Source organism: Rhinichthys klamathensis, unplaced genomic scaffold, assembly GCF_029890125.1.
Source record: "Rhinichthys klamathensis goyatoka isolate OS25496 unplaced genomic scaffold, OSU_Roscu_1.1 h1tg000054l_1, whole genome shotgun sequence".
NCBI lineage: Eukaryota > Metazoa > Chordata > Actinopteri > Cypriniformes > Leuciscidae > Rhinichthys > Rhinichthys klamathensis.
The window spans coordinates 380300-398753 of record NW_026606599.1 but is presented as its reverse complement, the minus strand read 5'-3'; the positions used below and the strand labels follow the sequence as shown (position 1 = coordinate 398753).

Genomic DNA, 18454 nt, shown 5'->3' with positions numbered 1-18454 from the left:
TGCAAATTCGGCTGTAAAAGGAAACAAAGAAACTCTCCCGCTCAAAGTTTGCTGAATGGTCATTGGTCAGTCTGCTCCGAGAGAGGTGTGGACTGTCTTCCTTAAAAGATGATGACTCTGGCTCATCGTGCCTTTTTGTATCTTTTGTCTTGTATCGTGTGTCTTTTGCTTTTTGGCTTTCGCCGGTGCTTTTTGCTTTTGTTTTGCGTTTATCTCAGTCCTTCCTTTGTGCTCTAGCTCGCTTGCTTTTTCGTGTTTGGTAAAAGTCCGATCCTACCAGGGAAACGGATTCTTCCTTATAGCTTTCATGAACTTACTTTCAAGTAAACATTTTTGAATTTCACGCGCTCTGGAAGAAAGAACGCTTCCATCTCACGGACTCAACGAGGACACTCACACAGGGTGACAGGATGCTCTCTGCACACACAAGGTCTCTCGCTCGCTTTCCCTCTCTGCCGTGCGCGCGTGCTACGCGGTTTGGAGCACAATCTCAGTCTTGCATGCGCGCTTGCTCTAGATTACGGGAGATTTTAACTAATTTGCGGTATAACTAGTCGATCACGAGTGGCTCAAAAGGTAGATCTATAGATAAACTCATCTTTCAGGCACTTGACCGACCGGGTTGACACTTTAGCGTGAGAAACCGGGGGTGTGGCGTGTGAGTGTGTGAAACCAATCAAATGAGTGTGTCTCACGGCCAATGCGTGAGAGTTGGCAGCTCTGAGTGTCACTTATTAAAATCCATTATACTCTTGATTGTCTCTGTCTGCCGCTCATCGAATAAAGCCTCTTTAATGTGTGATCTTAAGCTACAAGCTCGGTATTGTTAAGTACTTTAGTTAAGTAATTTTATAGCACAGAAAGGTATTCTTCATAACAGTAGAATAGCCTTTCTTGAAAGCAATAATAAGAATAATCCTTCTTGAAGAATTGATCCGAAAATCATACGGTCGGTTCGGTGGACGAACAGATTAGTCGAGGTGCAGTTAATTCTGTTAAAAGGTTGTTCTGAAAATTGATATAGCCTGTCTGTATATTGTATATATTCATAATTAATTATAATGTATTGTGGTTAATTATCTATGTATATGAACGCAGATACATGGACTATATATTCCCTTTTTGGGAGATTTAAATTGGTAGGTATAATGTCTCATAACCTGTAGGATTAATTATTGATTGTGAATTATTGATTATACATTCCCCACATCTGAGCAGATTCCCTACACAGTAGTTTGTAAAAAAACAAAACAATAAGTGTTCTTTAACAAAAATCCTGACCTGACAGTGATTGAGTGCGAGACTTTTTAAAATGAACAGTAGGCCCTAAGCATAATTACAATAGCACTAAGTATTTTCCACAAAGTAGGGATGACCAATGTAACTTGAATTTCTATATTTTAACTTGTTAATATAAATATTACTCACCCTTGTGGTTGATCTTTGTCATCCATTTGAAGTCTGCAAAGAACTGTTTACATAAAAAGCTTTGACGAATTATGAGTTTGCTTCTTAGCAAAAAATAAACTATAGGCTATTTACAAACAATTATACATAGTTTTGATGTAAAACATCTGAGCTTTGAAGCTGCTGAAATAGCAAATTACAAAATAGAACACAAAGGGAGCATATAAAGATTAAACCGTTCCGGGCCAAGAATAGAGCCCTGAGGAACGCCAGACCCCAATTTCATTTCAGACGAAGATTGGTGCCCAATGCAGACCAAGGAACTTCTATTAGTTAAATATGAACGGACCCATTGTAGCACCGTACCCCGAAAGCCCATACACACTTCAAGACGAGAAATGAGGATGTTGTGATCGACCAGGTCAAATGCAGACTCAGAGCTAAGATCTAGCAAGACCAAAGCCACAGATTGCCCGGTATCGATGGTAAGCATTATATCATTCATGACTCTCAAGAGAGCCGATTCTGTGCTATGACAATTTTTTAAACATTTAAATCATTCCAAAAAGACCGGAGTTGACTCAAAACCACTTTTTCTGGAATTTTCGAGATAAAGGGTAAATTTGAAATTGGGTGGAAGTTACTCAGAACTGTAGAATCCAAATTTTTTTTTAAGACAAGGCAAACCCGAAGCATGTATGAGCCCGTTGGGAACGTTCCCGGTGTGAAGACATTTGTTGATGATCAATTAGGACCGATAACTCCTGTTCTTCCTGCTACCAGCCAGTGTGTGTGGCTGTGAGACCTCATCAAGGGAACAATGTCCACCTGTTCTTCCCTCTATAAAGCTTAGGTTTTGTTGGGGTGGAGTGAGCATGCTCCTGGTTACTTTGTTCTTGATTCTGGTCTTTGTGTCTTTATTTTGATCTTGGTATTTATTTAAATTTTGTTCTGTCTGTCACTTAGATTGATCATGTGTCTGACAGAAATTGTGTTGATTTTTGTTTTGTTCTATATTTTTATTTAATTAATCTTTTGTAAAGATCATACCAACCAGACTGTGTCCTCCTTCATTTGCCACGGCTTTGAGCCGGTCATGACACTGTGAATTCAGAAATCCTTCTATAGTCACAAACTGTTTTCCGGCTACTATATAGTAGGGAAGTATGCGATTTCATGTGTGTGTGATGCAGCCTCTGGGATTAGCAGGAGAAACACTGCCAGATCAGTCACATTCAAAGATGGGAAATCCAACTCATTTATGCATTGTTTTGGACGGTTCGTTACACTTGACTGCTGCCGCAGAAAAAGGTTCATCAGTTCATCATGTAATTCTGTTGTCCTGGTGTTGTGGCATATGTCAGCCATATGTTAACAACTTATTTTTATTAAGATATCATAATCAGGGTGTTTAGAAAGAGCTGCAGGTTCACTGAAGATCTGTCAGGATCAGAGATAGAAGAGAGCAGTCATTACATATAACAACTGTTCCCAGTGCTGTATGATAAGAGCATAACGCACAATTAGAGCATACAATTCTTGAAGTACATGTTGATTAACATAAAGAAAGACGAGGCACAGAGGCCCTTTTCACAACAACTACTTCTGCATTCCTCAATTTATATCAAACTCACAGGGAATGCAAACACTGAACTCCATGTACACGGGCAATAATTAAATAGTATATCAACTGTCCCCACACTTTATGTAAATCTCACAGGAATGAGTGAAGGTCTTGTATTTCTCTGGTCAAATCGCAGCAGTAGTAAAAAGCTGGGTGAGTACCATCTGTGTAGAGCTTTTTTTGACTGCCAATGTCATTGGTTATGATAAGAGTAATGCAGTTCATTGGCCACCAGATGGTGCCACTAACATGCCCTACAAGTGCTTAGTGAATCCTGCAAACATGGCCATCATCACCGCTGGTCTTTCTGAACACTCGGCACAGATCCTCATGATGCTCGAGCGGTCCCCGTGCTCTGGGTTTACAGCGCTGGCTGCTGAGACTCAGTGCTGGTGTTGCTGGTCCAGGTTTGAGACGCTACCGCTCTGGCTGAGTCTGGTGATTCATAGACCGGTGGTTCTCTCTCAGTCTCAGTCTCTGGAGGGTAAGGAGGAGGTGGGAGGTCAAACCATGACGGTCGGCTGGAGAGAGAAATAAAGACAGAGAGAGTGTTGAGCTTAATAACAGCAGATGGATGATTATGGTCAAAGTCAAAGTTTATTTATAAAGCACTTTTTAAAAACAGCAAGTGTTTATCAAAGTGCTGTACACGCATATCACATATCAATGATAGAAACAGTCAACAGCGCAGAATAAAACAATAAGACACAAAAAAAAGCAACTCTCGCATAGCGTCAAATGCCAGACCATAAAAATAAGTTTTTAGGCTAGATTTAAAAATAGCAAGTGTTTGAGCCTGTCTAATGTAGAGGGGCAAACTATTCCAGAGCTTCAGGCCCACCACTGCAGATGCTCGGTCACCCCTGCCCTTCAACTTTACCCGTGGGACAGCTACAAGCAAATGGTCAGCAGACCTAAGTGATTTTAGCGGAGCATACAGCTTGATGAGGTCAGAAACATATTTAGGAGCAAAACCATTAAGAGATTTAAAAACAAACACCAAAATCTTAAAATGAATCCTGAAATGAAACCAGTGAAGAGAGGCGATAACAGGGGTAATGTGTTCCCGCTTTCGTGTATCCGTCAACAGGCGAGCTGCCGCATTCTGGACCATCTGCAGTCTGGAGAGAGAGGCCTGACTAATACCTATAGAGGCAATATTACAATAATCCAGATGAGTTGAAATGAAAATATGAACAAGTCTATGAAAGTCTTTAAAGGACATAAAAGATTTCACCTTGGTGAGTTGTCTCAATTGGAAAAAAATAGATTTAACTACCGAGTTAATCTGTTTGTCCAATTTAAAATCACAATCCATAATAACACCTAAATGTTTTGCATAGGGCTTCACAAGTGGATTCAATTTACCAAGGTCCAAATGTAATGATTCATAAGTGCTTCCCGGCGTAAACAGCATAACTTCTGTTTTCATTAAAGATAAGGAAATTTAGTGCCATCCAGGCCTTAATTTCCTCAAGACACTGCAATAGAGGCGCTAAAGTGCAAGTATCTTTTCGTTTTAGAGGCAGATAAATTTGCATATTGTCAGCATAACAATGAAAAGAAATACCAAATTTCATAAAAATATGTACTAAGGGGAGCATATACAGGGAGAACAAAATAGGCCCTAAAATGGAGCCCTGGGGGACCCCACACGTGAAAGAAGCCGCTGAGGAGGTAAAGTCTCCAAAACTAACTGAGAAAGTTCTTTCAGACAAATAGGATCTAAACCATGCCAACGCAGTACCCTTAATACCAACACATTGCTCTAAGTGTGTAATCAAGATCTTATGGTCTACAGTATCAAATGCTGCCGAAAGCTCTAGAAAAATTAATGAGTACCATGTAGATCTAGAAATGAATGAAATTGTCCAAATCCGACCTTCTCCAGTAGTTTGTACAGAAACAGAAGTTTCAATATAGGTGTAAAATTAGCAAAGATTGATTACTCCAGATTAGATTTCTTGATTACTGGTTCCACTGCTGCATGTATAAAAGACTCAAGGTACAACTCCCGAAGCCGGGCTTCTATTAATAATTGTAAGTACTTAAGACCAATAGTTTCAAATCAACTTTTTAGAAGATGTGGAGGAACAATGTCCATGCCACACGAAGATGATTTCATTTTAACAATGATCTCCCTCAATGAGACAAGAGACACCGGCTCAAACTGATTAAACTAAGCAGAGCACTCAGTGAAAATGGACAAAAAAGTCGATGGGTAAGAAATATTAGCTCTAATAGCATCAATCTTATCAATAACATTTTTTAAAAAATGTTCACACATTTCGGCAGAAGACTCTAATCAAGAAGCTTGGGGATTGTTCAAAACAGCATTAATAGTTCTGAACAGCACAGCTGGCTTATGAGAGTTATTACAGATAACATTAGAGAGAGACTTTGATTTCTCCGATCTAACAGTATTTTGATATTTAGACAAATTCTCCTTTAAAATATTAAATGAGATGTGTCATTTATCCTTCTTCCAGCGGCGTTTCGCCCTTCTGCATTCACGCCTTATAGCCCGAGTAGTAGCGTTCAGCCACGGTTGAACTCTAGTTCCCTTTCATAGTCACTACGAGTTACGTCTTGACGACAAATGGGGTTTCGCTTAGAAAGCCTATCAACTTCGAGTATTACAAAACGAGCCAATGGCAAAGAAAAGCCATGGGTCTGCGGAATTTGCTTAGCGTATCTCCGCCCCACCTCGTCGTGGGTATAAAACGAAGTACGCTGGCAACATGCAGTCATGTTACTTGCTGAGGAGCCGCGACTGAACTCAGGCTGATCCAGCGGTACAGCGAAAGTGGCAGGGAGACGTAACGTCTTCGTTCCCTACTAAGGGAACAAGGGTTACATACCCAACCGAGACACTTTTACTTGAACAGTCCTAGAAGGGGCCACTGTATCCAAAATACTTTGACAGGTAAAAAGAACAATGAGTTTAAGTCGTCGGTGTTAAGGCCATATGAGGACATTGAATAATCATCCTAATGCTAACCCTAACCCATCGTTATATCCATCTATATATCTATCCATCCAAAACCATTTTAACTTTTAGAAAGACTTTGTCAAGAATATGAACTACTACGAGATTTTTTAATCCAAATTTTTCTAGGTTTTGTTTTTGTGGTGATGTGGTGGTAATTATGTGCCCACAATTAATCGAAGTGGTTCCAGGTGTAGCCTTGTTTAGTGGTCATGTGCTTGGTCTTAAGTGGGATGAGTTTGTGTATGCCTGATGAAGGTCGTGAGACCGAAACGTTGCTAATAAAGAATTTCTAAATGCAAGTTCTGATAGTGTGCGAGAGTTTCTCGTTTGCAGATTGTCGACCGATCTTTTTTGGTCTTTTTCCTACTCACCTATTATCTACAGGTGTGCGGTGGTTTTTTATTGATAGGTTTTGTTTTTGAAAAAAAATTTTAGCGGTTGACCGATATACAATGTTGCCAATGCTGGTATGTGGCATTTTTTTAATTATCGACATCAGCTGATGTTGTGTTATTCTGTTTTAGGCGATTCTGTTATTAGTTATAGAAAGCCATATGCTATAAACCTTTCTCAAATAGCTCATACAGCTACAGTTGGTCATTGGCCATCTTTCTCTGTAAGATACTGGCATTGGCCATCAAAAAATCCCTATCGGTCAGCCACTAGTCGATAACTGTTGAATGTGGGGAAAGCTTGACATGTTTCATTTGTAGTATTTCTGAGCATACCCAACATCCAGCACAGCCTGCGAGTATGATGGAGGACAGTCTATGGCCGTTCTGGGATATTGTGAATGAGAGAGCAGCTGGAGACTGTGGACTGAGCTGAACGTCTCTGACGGGGACGGACACTGGGGTGAAAGGTCATGGCCTCCAGGACGGACGTGTCCTCTGTCCACTATGACGAGCCGGGACAGCAGGAGTGGTCGGTGGCAGGCGCCCCTGTAGACACCGTGTGGCAGCAGGACACTTCTCTTTCTCTGATGGTGCAGGACGAGGGCCAGCAGTGCCACCACCAGCACGAAGATCACGGCACTGCCAATCACTGCGTACGTGATACTGGGGTAATAGTGGAGTCGATAGTCCAGAGTCACAACGTCCTGTCCTGGGTATTCTAGGAGGAATCGGGAATCATTTCACATTATTTCAAAGATTATTTTACTTAAATAGCCAAGTAAATAAACTGGAACATACATACAATCAAACATACACAATCATAAAGAGGTACGCTTGGGTAAATTCCCAAGATATACACCCTGATATTACAGATTACCGTGTTAATCAGTTGTTGTTGTTTTTATATATTTTGTGTACATTTCTTTAAAAAAAGGGTTACACTTTTTTACAGGCACAATATCAGGGCATGAATAATCATGTACTGTACCAATACCTGAATTAATATTTACTTCAACATGAACACATGATTAGTGAAGATATGAACTAATCATGAGTTCATTGTGCACGTAACTATTAATTCAGGTATTGGCACATGATTATTCATGCCCTGTTATTGTAAAGTAATACCAAAAAACTATAGTGTGGCTATACGAAGTCTACATTTGCACAGTTTAGTCTTTCTCTAATTACTGTAAATTTTAAATTATTCATTCAGTGAACGCATGACTTTTGGCAGACACATGCATTCAAATCAGCTTAAAACATTGAAGTACCGTAATTCCTCAAATAAAGGCCGGGGCCTTTATTTACCTGAACTGCAGATGGTAGCCGGCTTTTATTTGAAGCAGGCTTTTATTAGAGGCAGGCCTTTATTTCTAATTCGCGATCCCCGCCCGCCCCCCAGCCAAGTTTCCATGGTGACGCGTCATGCTTGGCACGTGTTCACCACAGCCAAAATAGCGCTGTATGACAGATGTAGCGCTTTTATTTCTAAATATTAACAAACTTGCTTACCATGTCATCATCTATCTTCTATTCTGACTCTCAAATCCGTGTAAGTGAGTTTGTTTTGTCGTTTAAAACCCTTTATAAATGATCTTGATCTGTAACGTGAGATGGGCACCGCAGTTCGGAGATTCCTGTTGTATTTGTTAAGTTACAGCGCGTGAATTCTTCAGTTTCTCCGGAAATACATGAAAGTAAGTGGCCGGTGAACTGGGAGAAGAATAGAGTAAACTTTATAGTTACTTACACACTGTGTATCTGATATGAATAAAACACGTCGCCAAATATATTTGAATGGATTGTTATTGCTGCTTCCAAAGACACCATTGTGTATTTTACAAACTATAAATTTATTGTTTTGCTATAAATCATATCTATTTAAATGTCTGAAACCTAAAATAAACATGTGGTTAAAAACACTGAATAGTTGTGATATATGACAAGCGCTGAGCGCGTCCGTCTTTGAGTGTACACTCATTTAAAGTGTACCTATTCACACTAATTTTTCCCCGGCCTTAATTTGAGACCGGCCTTTATTTGTCCGCGTTGACCACGCCCCCGGCCACTATCAGAGGCCCGGCGTTTATTTGAATACCGGTCTTTATTTGAGGAATTACGGTATGCATTGTAGCAGTTCATGTATTCCCTAGGAACTGAGCCTATGACCTTTGGTTACAGTCAGGAACATCTATGCTTATGAAGATTTTTCACTGAAGATCATGGACACAGCCAAACTCATGAAATGGAGAGAGTATCCGGGTATTTTTTTTAATTACAAAGCTAATTTCAAACATATAAGCTAAAGCCTTTTGAAAGGTCATTGAAAGATTCAGCATGCAGATGTGTGTGTGTAGTGTGTGTCTGTACTGCAGATGTGCAGTGTTGTGCTAGTTACTAAGAAATAGTAACTAGTTACAGTTACTAGTTACTTCATTCAAAAAGTAACTCAATTACTTTGTTGATTACTTACACCAAAAAGTAATGCGTTACTGTTAAAAGTAACTTTTTATTTTACTTTTTTAAAGAAAGTTCTTAAATGTTCCCATTAATGCCCTTTTATGCGTTATGGTCTATACAAATACAAAACTGACTTAAACAGAAAGTAATTTTTAAACACTATTTTATTTAAGTCAGACCAGCACAAACTGAATATATCAAGGATTTCTGAAATAAATAACAAAACAAGCATTTTTAAAGCTAGTGACTTGTTTGCTTTCTCAACACTGATATGTTCATGCAGCTGACAGTATACGTTTTTACCACTGTGGTTTTTACTGCATGAATTAATATTTGAGCAATACAATTGTACCTTGATCATTCTTGTTAGTTCATAGTAGGCCTACATTAACTAAGGAGATACAAATACATCTAACAATGAATAATACTTCTACAACATTTATTAACCATATTTAATGCTAAAATTGTAATCTTATTGTAAAGTGACATTTATATGATTCAAGCTTAAAGAAGATGGCCATATTTAAATATCTGCAAAGGCCAGAGCATTAAAATTACATAAATGTAGACCTATATTACATGTACAGTCTTTCACTTTATTTGCTTAAATTTTAGAACACTTGATTAGACTTGATGTCGGCTGCATTAACATATCAATGTAAGCAATCAATCACGTCACTAGTTTTAAAAATACAACTTCGCCGGCTAATGAATGCATAAAAGTGACCAGCTGGACATAAACTAATGCAAATAGATGGTAACAATTGCGACATAAAACATGTGGGCAGGTCTGCGTGTGTTTTTGTCACATTGCTTTAATCGCGTGAGGTAAGTTAGCCATTACTAATGTTATTCCTCTCAGACTCGACGGCAAGCTTCTGTTCTTTCTCTGCTGATGCAGCATCTAGTCAAAAAATTAATTACTTTATAATGATATGGCAATGTGTACTTAAGTGTTCTGTATTCATACCGTTTCGCTGTCTGTGTTTTAAATGCGCATCAAGTGCTCAGCGCTCTCTGTGCAGCTTGTAATCTCCGTGCTCGCGCTGCCTCACGTGTACGTAAACAACTCAGTGTCCAGTGAGTTTGTTATGTGTCCTCAGGTGTCCTCTCGCTCTGTATAATGCTAGCAGTCTCTTCAGTGCTCTCGTACTGTGTAATGACAGCGCACACTTCTCAGCCGCTCCAGCAACTAATTAATTTAAAAAAGTAACGGACAACGCGGCATATGGTAACGGTAACGGAGTTAATTTATTTAAAAAGTAATGCGTTACAGTATTAGTTACTGTCAAAAGTAACGCGTTACTGCCCAACACTGCAGATGTGTGTGTGTAGTGTGTGTCTGTACCTGCTGTTGTAAGGCAGTTCTCTTCATCGCTGTTATCTCGACAGTTATCCTGTCCATTGCAGAGGAAACTGCGATCTACACACCGGCCGTTACGACAGTGGAAGCGTGCGGATGAACACACCAGAGGGTTAGCAGCTGTGGAGAGATTTACAGATTATTTCATAGATTTGTACATGCTATCTTTCTTCTAGTATAATAAATAAAATAAATACTTAATTTAATTTTGTATTTAATTTTACTTTGAATACCTCATTTGAATTTATTTCTTAAGTAAATGTATTGCCAAACAGTTGTTTAATAAGCAGAAGGTGAAGTAAACCTGCTAACCTCACCCAAATCTAATTGAACATCCTTCCAATAAAGTGAGTAATAACTGAAGATTAACCTGTTAAACCCAGTGGGGGGTGTGACCCACATAAAATACAATGATTCCACAATAATACATCATTAAAAAAATAAATTACAGCTCTTTAATGAAGTAATATATAGGCCTAAACTAATCATTTAAAGTGGTTTCGTTCCTTTACTTAAAACCCTGTTTGCAGTTCGTGTGCTTGGCGGAGCATTGGATACTCACTGCAGTTGTCTTCATCACTGCCATCAGGACAGTCCCTGAAGCCGTTACACTGGAAGCGGCCAATAATGCAGTGGACCCCGCTTGCACAAGCAAAGAATGTGGGTGCACACTTTGACTTCATCTTCACTGTGAGGAGGCGAGAGAGAGAATAAAGAGGGGGAAAATGTGGATCTCTGTATTTGGCTGAGCAGTCATTTGGGTGACACACCATTGTATTAAGATTTCTTCTAATACACGAAATAAATAAGCTTGACAAGTCCCACAGACAGAACTTGTGTCACAAACTATAGATACAATAGTATGTACCTTAATGTTATGAAGCTACGAAAATACTTTTTGTGTGCAAAGAAAAGAAAAATAACGACTTTATTCAACAATTTCTTCTTTTCCGTGTCAGTCTTTGGCGTTATACCACAACGCATGCGTGTGCATTCCTCGTTATTTTTTCTTTGCACGCAAAAGGTATTCTTGTAGCTTCATAAAATTAAGATTAAACCACTGTAGTCACATGGACTATTTTAACGATGTCTTTACTACCTTTCTGGGCCTTGAACGTGGTCAGTCTATGGAGGGTCAGAAAGCTCTCGGATTTCATCAGAAATATCTTAATTTTTGTTTCTTACGGGTTTGGAACGACATGAGGGAGAGGAATTAATGACAGAATTAGCATTTTTGGGTGTTTTTGACCTTTGATCATTTAAAACATGATCAAAAGAGTGATGTGTTTTAATGACAGAAGTTCAAATAAGTGAGCAAATGGAAAATATCTGTATCGGCCAAACAAATCTTATTGGTGTATCCCTAGTGCAAAATTGTCTTTTTGTCAGTCATTGATTAAGTATGTGCTCGGAAGTTAAGTGTATTGGAATTTCTCATATTTGCATCTGTTTGATATACAGACCATTTCAGTCCTTCCAGAAAAACGCAGAGTTTTTTTGTGATTGTTGCGGGCAAAAATCCTTGATTACGCGGCCCGTTTTCTTTAAAAATGCGATGGAATATGCGGGATATTTATGCAATTTTTTGCGATGAAATTGCGGGAACTTGCAAAAACTGCGGTTTGATGAAAAAGAGAAAAAAAAGTGATTCCCCCAACACCCTGTTCTCACTAGGCTACTACTTTAATGTAAAGAGTCCTTTCTTATTACTTCCTATGATAAGCAAGCATACTACATCACAGAAAGTGCTGGAATATTTAATCTTCTTTTATTTCAGACTGTAACGAGTGGAAATAAGGTGTGGCCCCTTTAAGAGCTGCGCTGTTGAACTGTCTGCAGTAACGTTGTTATGTGTCATGCGCCTCGAACACCACATGTGTGCGGGTAATTTCTATTTGATGCTACTTCCTCTTATTTTGTTTATTAAGTAACGATGTGGACGGTAGAATGTGTGACAGACAGTTATACAAGTTCGATTTAGGAATAAAGTGCGAGTTGTGAGATGCCAATCGCCTCCGTGAGTCTGTCTGGCCTCTGCAATAACTCCAGCTGTGAGCTATCCCTATTTTTCTTCCCGACACAACGCGTTACAAGACCTTAATAAACACATCAAACTTACAAAACATTGATGAGTCAAACAAGTTCTGTAGCTTTACTAGAGGAATATGCTACAACTTCAGTAAAAATAAATAAATTAAATATTTAAAAATAAAGTGTGCTCCTGTTTTACAGCTTTTCGATGATGTTCACGTCGCGTAATTACGTCACTTCATAACGTTCCCATGGTAACAGTGGGAAACGGCTGCTCTCGTGTGAAGCAAACGCAACATTTTCCAACTTTCTGCTAAGATATATGTGACTTTTTTGCAACGAAAATGCGGGGATTATGAAATCATGCAAGCCCCGCATATTTTGCGCAGAAATCAGCAATTTATGCGGCGAAATTGTGGAGTATTTGAAAAAATGCGCCCCCCGCATAAATATGCAGACTTTGGCTGATTATGCATTGAATTCAGCGATCGCATAATCACATTTTTCTGGAGGGACTGCCATTTTGTCTCATTTTAAATGTTTTTAAAAATGTGATGCCTACTTAAAACAGCCCCTGCCACTTTGACCATTTTCCCACTGACAGGGTGCAGAATAACAGCTAAAAATAATGGGTAATTTTGTACAGGAGAAGCTGAAAGAATGGAACTTGGATGTCCTGATACCAAGCTTTAAGGGTAAAGTGAAATGCACTTCATTATAACCCATTGTGCCTCTGGGTAGGCCAGTTTTCTAATATTCTTCTCTTGTTTATTTTCTTAATTTTTTTTTCTTTTTACAGATGAACAAATTGATTAAGAAACACTCCTTCTGCTTGATGAAAAATCACTTGAAGCAATGATACCAAAGATAGGCCTACGTCTGAAATGTAAAAAGCACCTGAGAGAGCTGCTTGTTGTGAGTGAAGAAATGCACATTTAAGATGGGATGTATGTGCTTTAGGTGCAAAAAGTCTGTTGGGGCCAATGTTCGTTTTTTTTTTTCTCACCCAAGGGGAATGCATAATGTACATAGTTCATCAAGTTATTTTGAGTGTGGCCAAGCCGGGTGTCACAGGACATTCAATTGCAGTAGATCATTTAAGCGACATCTGCTCCAGCACCATGTAGAGGCTGAGACAGAAGAATCCAGCCAGTCAACACACTTGCCTGAGACATTGACACTGAGGTCTGAAAGCATACCTCTGACTTCTCACAGTCAGCCTTTGGAGGAGGACGATAATGCTGCTGATGACATGAGTTGAGTTGAACTTTATTGTGATATGGGATGAGTTAGAGCAGAAAACTATCACAGACAGAGTGGCCTTGTTTCTATCAAACCATATCTACTGTCAACTCTGTAGTTCAGCAAACATCTAGTCTGGTCTATGATATTGTTGGTGCTTTACAAAGACAGACCATGTCTTTCTTACAAAGGATTGGCCAAAGTGAGACTCCTGAAGGCCAACAGCTGAATCAGCAATGTGCAAATGCAGCTTAACCTTTTCAATGCCTGGATATTGAACACAAGCAGATGAAATACTTTGTTCCAGCTGGGCACCTAGTTCAGCCAGTGGAGCAGCCTCCCCCTGGTGTCTCATACACCCAACAAAGAGACTCACAGACAGGGACTGTAAAACAGGTGGCAGTGCAGGATACTTTCCAAAGAATTCTTTTACGTCCACTACTGAAACTCATTCTTGAGAGTCCAGGGACGATGGAGTGGAAAAAGAAGCTTAGTGACTCAAACAGTCTGGATGACACCACTGTTTTCCCCACTGAGCCCTCTGTTCCTCTTCTGCTGTATAATGATGACTGTGAAATGGTTAATCCAAGAGGCTCCAAGACCTCAATCTACAAGTTGGGATTCATCTATTTCACTGTTAAATGTCTTCCTCCAGAGTGCCTTTCAAGTCTGGACTCTCACTTTCTTTTGGCAGTGTATAAGGCAGATGATGCAAAAACGTATGGTATAGACACTGTCCTGAAGTCAGTTGTTGATGATATCAATGACTTGGAAACAAATGGAAGTAGACACGGTTCACTTCAAAGGCACATTAAAGGTTTGGGATGTCCAAATTTGTGGAGATAATTTGGGTCTAAATTCAATCCTTGGCTATACAGAGAGATTCTCTTGGAACAGTGTTTGTCGCTTCCACAAACAATGGAAGATCCTTCACGGCTTAGGAATAAGGATGGCAATCTTTCAGATCTGGTGCAAAGTAATCCAACAGAAACTGGCCTAAAAAGAGAGAAAATTTTAAACAACCTGGAATACTTCCATGTGACAGAAAATGTAGAAAATGTCATGCATGATATCCTGAAGGAAAAGGTGCATATGAAATTAAATTGGTATTAGGCTCTCTCATCTCAAAGAAGGTATTAACCTTAGACCAGGTGAATTACCGGATCACAAGTTGCAATTATGGCATCTGTGACTGTGCCAACAAGCCATCCACAATCCGACCTCAAGATCTAAAAGTGCCTGACAGTTCGATGAAGTAGACAGCAGCACAAATGTGGTGCTACTTCATTTGATGATAGGAGATCTCATTCCAGAGGGAAATAAAGACTGGGAGCTCTTGCCGCTTTTGTTGACCTGTATGGAAAATATATATTATATATTCCAGCCTTAACAGAAGATGCAGTATTATTTCTCAGACTTCTCATTGATGAGCACCACAGCCTTTTCCTAGAACTCTTCCCTGATAGACGTCTAAAGTTAAAACATCATTTCATGCTGCATTATCCAGGTGCCATAAAGAGACTGGGCCCTCTGGTGTACTACTGGTCCATGCGCTTTGAGGCCAAGCATGGTTTTTTAAAAAGGCTTGCCCACGTCACATTCAACTTCAGAAATCTTTGCAAAACAATGGCCTTCAGGCATCAAATGTTGCTGTGTTACAGTCTTGTCTGAACACATATTTACACATCACAAAGAACTTGGTCCTGGTTGCACTACTCCACTTGCTTCCATTGAGGGATTTGATCAAGTCTGCCACAGATTTGAGCATACTCCATCATTGTCTGAAGAGTACATACCCTCTTGGGTGAAGTGGAAAGGGACAGAATGTCGTCCATGAATGATGCTCCTTGTGTCTCATTCTCCAGATGGTAAACTCCAGTTTGGAACAATTCAAAAGATAGTGGTTTTTGAGTCTGTTATCAAGGTCAGTTTGGAACCTGGAAATGGGACACAGTAGGATTCAAAAGAAACAATTTTGCATAATGTGTCATTCCCACTACTGTCATTGACTCCATTGATGATTACCATCCTCTCCATGAAGTGAGGTCATACAAGGAAGAGGACAGCAACCAGTATGCGTCCATGTGCTACCGGTTGTTTTAAATGTCCTCTTTTCCAACTTGAACTTCCAAGGACCAAGGTTTTTTATTTGTTTTTATTTATTATTTTTTTGGACTGTTTACACTCCTGTGCAGAATTTTGGAGATGCAAGCTTTTTTCCTGAATGAGTCTATCATTAATTCACAATTTTGTGTTTTACCTTGCTTTGTGTAAGTATATGTTGAATATATTACTAATACTACACTATTCGCAAATTAAGCTAGCATCAAAGCACTATTATATGTAGAATAAATGTCAATATGAAAAATTTGTTACAAGAAATTAAACCACATGTAGGTAACCATTTTTCCATACACTTTTATAGGAGCCACGACCAGGGCAGACCCAAAGTTCCTTACTCAAAGTCCTGGAAGGCTCTTTTAAGTGCTTTTACACTTGGTTCGATTGCCTGGTCTGAAACCGAGTTTGATTACAAACAAGCTGTTTTATAGATGTCTTTCCATGGTTGAAACACTGATTGAGCAATTACATGATACGAATTTCAGTAAATCATACTATATTTTTCAACATACCTTCTGATGTTTATTTCATGCTGTAACTAGTAGTAAAGGGGAATAGATCGGAAGCCTTGTTTATACTTTCGCATGCCGACTGATGACTGTGCGCACCTCCCCAAACGGACGAAGCTGTTATTCTTGATGCGCTCGTCGTTGTACTGTTCTTCGAAACGTCAGGGGGGAAACTAGGAGTAATTGTCCTTTAAACCATCAGGAAGTAGTGGTGAGAAGTAGTAATGCACCCAAAACCCTGTCATCAGAAGGGACTGTCTACAGTAGTGCTGCAAACTCAGAAGTAATTGAACAGTGTTAGTGTTGTTTTCTAGTGTTTCTATTTTTTGTGCTTTAATTTTTTTTTTCTTGATGTAAAAGTAAATTTAACATTTTTAAAAAAAAATAACGCTTAAACCTAGTTTTGATTTTTACTCTTTTGGTTCAAAAATGATCATGCATCTTTGAAAGAGGAACCACACACAAAGTTACACAAAATGACGCGCACACCGCCACGTGAAATTGCCACATATGTCCCTGTTCATGCACAAAGGTCAAAGGTGTTTTAGTGGCCTCCGCTGTCACTGTGGCGGGAGAAAAAACAAATATTCATCTGCTTCATGTGTTGTGCATTTTTACCTATACAAGGGAATTTTTTTTTTTTATATTAGATGTATGCATCTTTTATGTCAAATTATTACATTTAATCAAAAAATGAAGGTAGAATAATAAGTCACTATAGGCTTTAACCAACCAAATGAAATCAGTATCAAGAAAATTTTCACACTGCAGAAGTGGAAAAGAAGCTGATTTACACTGCAATTACAATTACATACATGATGCTATGAAATTAATGTTTTATATATATTTTTTTCACTATTGAAATATTAAATTATTTTTAATTTAAATATTTTAAATGATTTATAATGAGTTATGTCATTTAATCAACAAAATTTCTATGGACACTGCAGCGGTCATATAACATCACACTCTGCAGCACTATTTTAAAAACATAATTCAACATATAATACATCGAAAATATGCAATCATCTTCACTTTACTGCAACGCTGCAATCAATTTAAAGTTTGAGTCCTTTTTATTCATCTAAGAGCTTGCACAGTATTGAACTGCTGTATAAAATCAATATCACATTTGCAATTGTGCTGATGTTAGGGAAAAACAGCACTCTTGCTCATTTGATACTGCTTAACTGTATCATATAGAAATATAAGACATTGTAGGGGGGCATTTCTGCCCCATATATTGAATTATGGGGTCATTCTAGGCTTCAAGGGTTTACAGGGCTGTAACCCGGTGTCCTGGCCAAATTCCCTTCATTGACCCTTACCAATCACGGCCTCCTAATAATCCCCATCCACTGACATGGCTCGATCACTCTCTCTCCTCTCCACCTATAGCTGGTCTGTGGTGAGAGTACCTGGTGCCGTTGTACTGTGGTTGCCATCGCATCATCCAAGTGGATGCTGCACACTGGTGCTGGTTGAGGAGAGATCCCCTGATATGATTGTAAAGCGCTTTGGGTGTACAGTAGTACATATGAAAGCGCTATATAAATGCCTCATTCATTCATTCATTCATTCATACATACATCATGAAGTGAAAGCTAGCACTGAACAAGCTGATCAAGGTCTTCATGATTACTAGTAAGATACAGGCAGGTGAGTTTGATCAAGGTTGGAGCTAATCTCTGCAGGAAAGTGGATGTCGAGGGCCAGAGTTGAGAACCCCTGTGAATGTAGTCGATACATATTGCACATGCAATTAAGGGCCTCTCAGAGTTCAGATCACCGCAAGCCCTGGTACAAACCATAGGTCCTAAGTCTCTGTTTTGGCCAGGGCACACTTGTAAGTGCGGATGGTGAGGTCAGCAGTCTTTATCCTATTTAACATCTTTTTGAGGTGTCCAAGATGTTCTTCCCAGCTGTAGTGATTCTCACACAAGGCACCAAATTAATGTAGTGAGTTTTGGTCATATGTCACTCAAATTGAATGTGAGAGTGTCTGATGACTCATTCCCCCCTTTGATTTCACACTAACAGTAAAGAAGAGGAATGTTGAATAAATAAAATATGTAGAAAAATGTAAAATGGAGTGAATTTGTGAGATATTGGATAACTTATATAGCCTCTTCCTGTACTATCAAATGAGAGACAAGTGCAATAAATGAATTATATTAAGAAAAAGACTCTGGCTGCAGTCTGGACCGGGGGTAGACACTCTCCAGACACCTAATGATGGCCTCTCCCCATCCTAGTCCTGTGGTGTCTGGGAGGGCTACAGGACGGTGGTAGTTGGCACCGATCCAG

The 18454-nt window shown here is 39.2% G+C and overlaps 1 protein-coding gene across 2 annotated transcripts in view; it reads right to left on the bottom strand.

Annotated features, from left to right (window-relative positions):
* Nucleotides 1–2770: 2770 nt before the first annotated feature.
* The window catches only part of ldlrad3 (low density lipoprotein receptor class A domain containing 3), a 29563-nt gene continuing 13879 nt past the window's right edge, over nt 2771–18454 (bottom strand). The window contains exons 3-6 of one of the 2 annotated variants that reach the window (XM_056248304.1): nt 10807–10932; nt 10230–10364; nt 6752–7136; nt 2771–3552 (exon numbers count right to left, since the gene is read on the bottom strand). In XM_056248304.1, coding sequence (XP_056104279.1) covers nt 3393–3552; nt 6752–7136; nt 10230–10364; nt 10807–10932 — 806 coding nt within the window. In that variant the 3' untranslated portion in view covers nt 2771–3392. The remainder of the gene's footprint in view (nt 3553–6751; nt 7137–10229; nt 10365–10806; nt 10933–18454) is intronic. The other variant, XM_056248305.1, reaches the window with a different exon arrangement.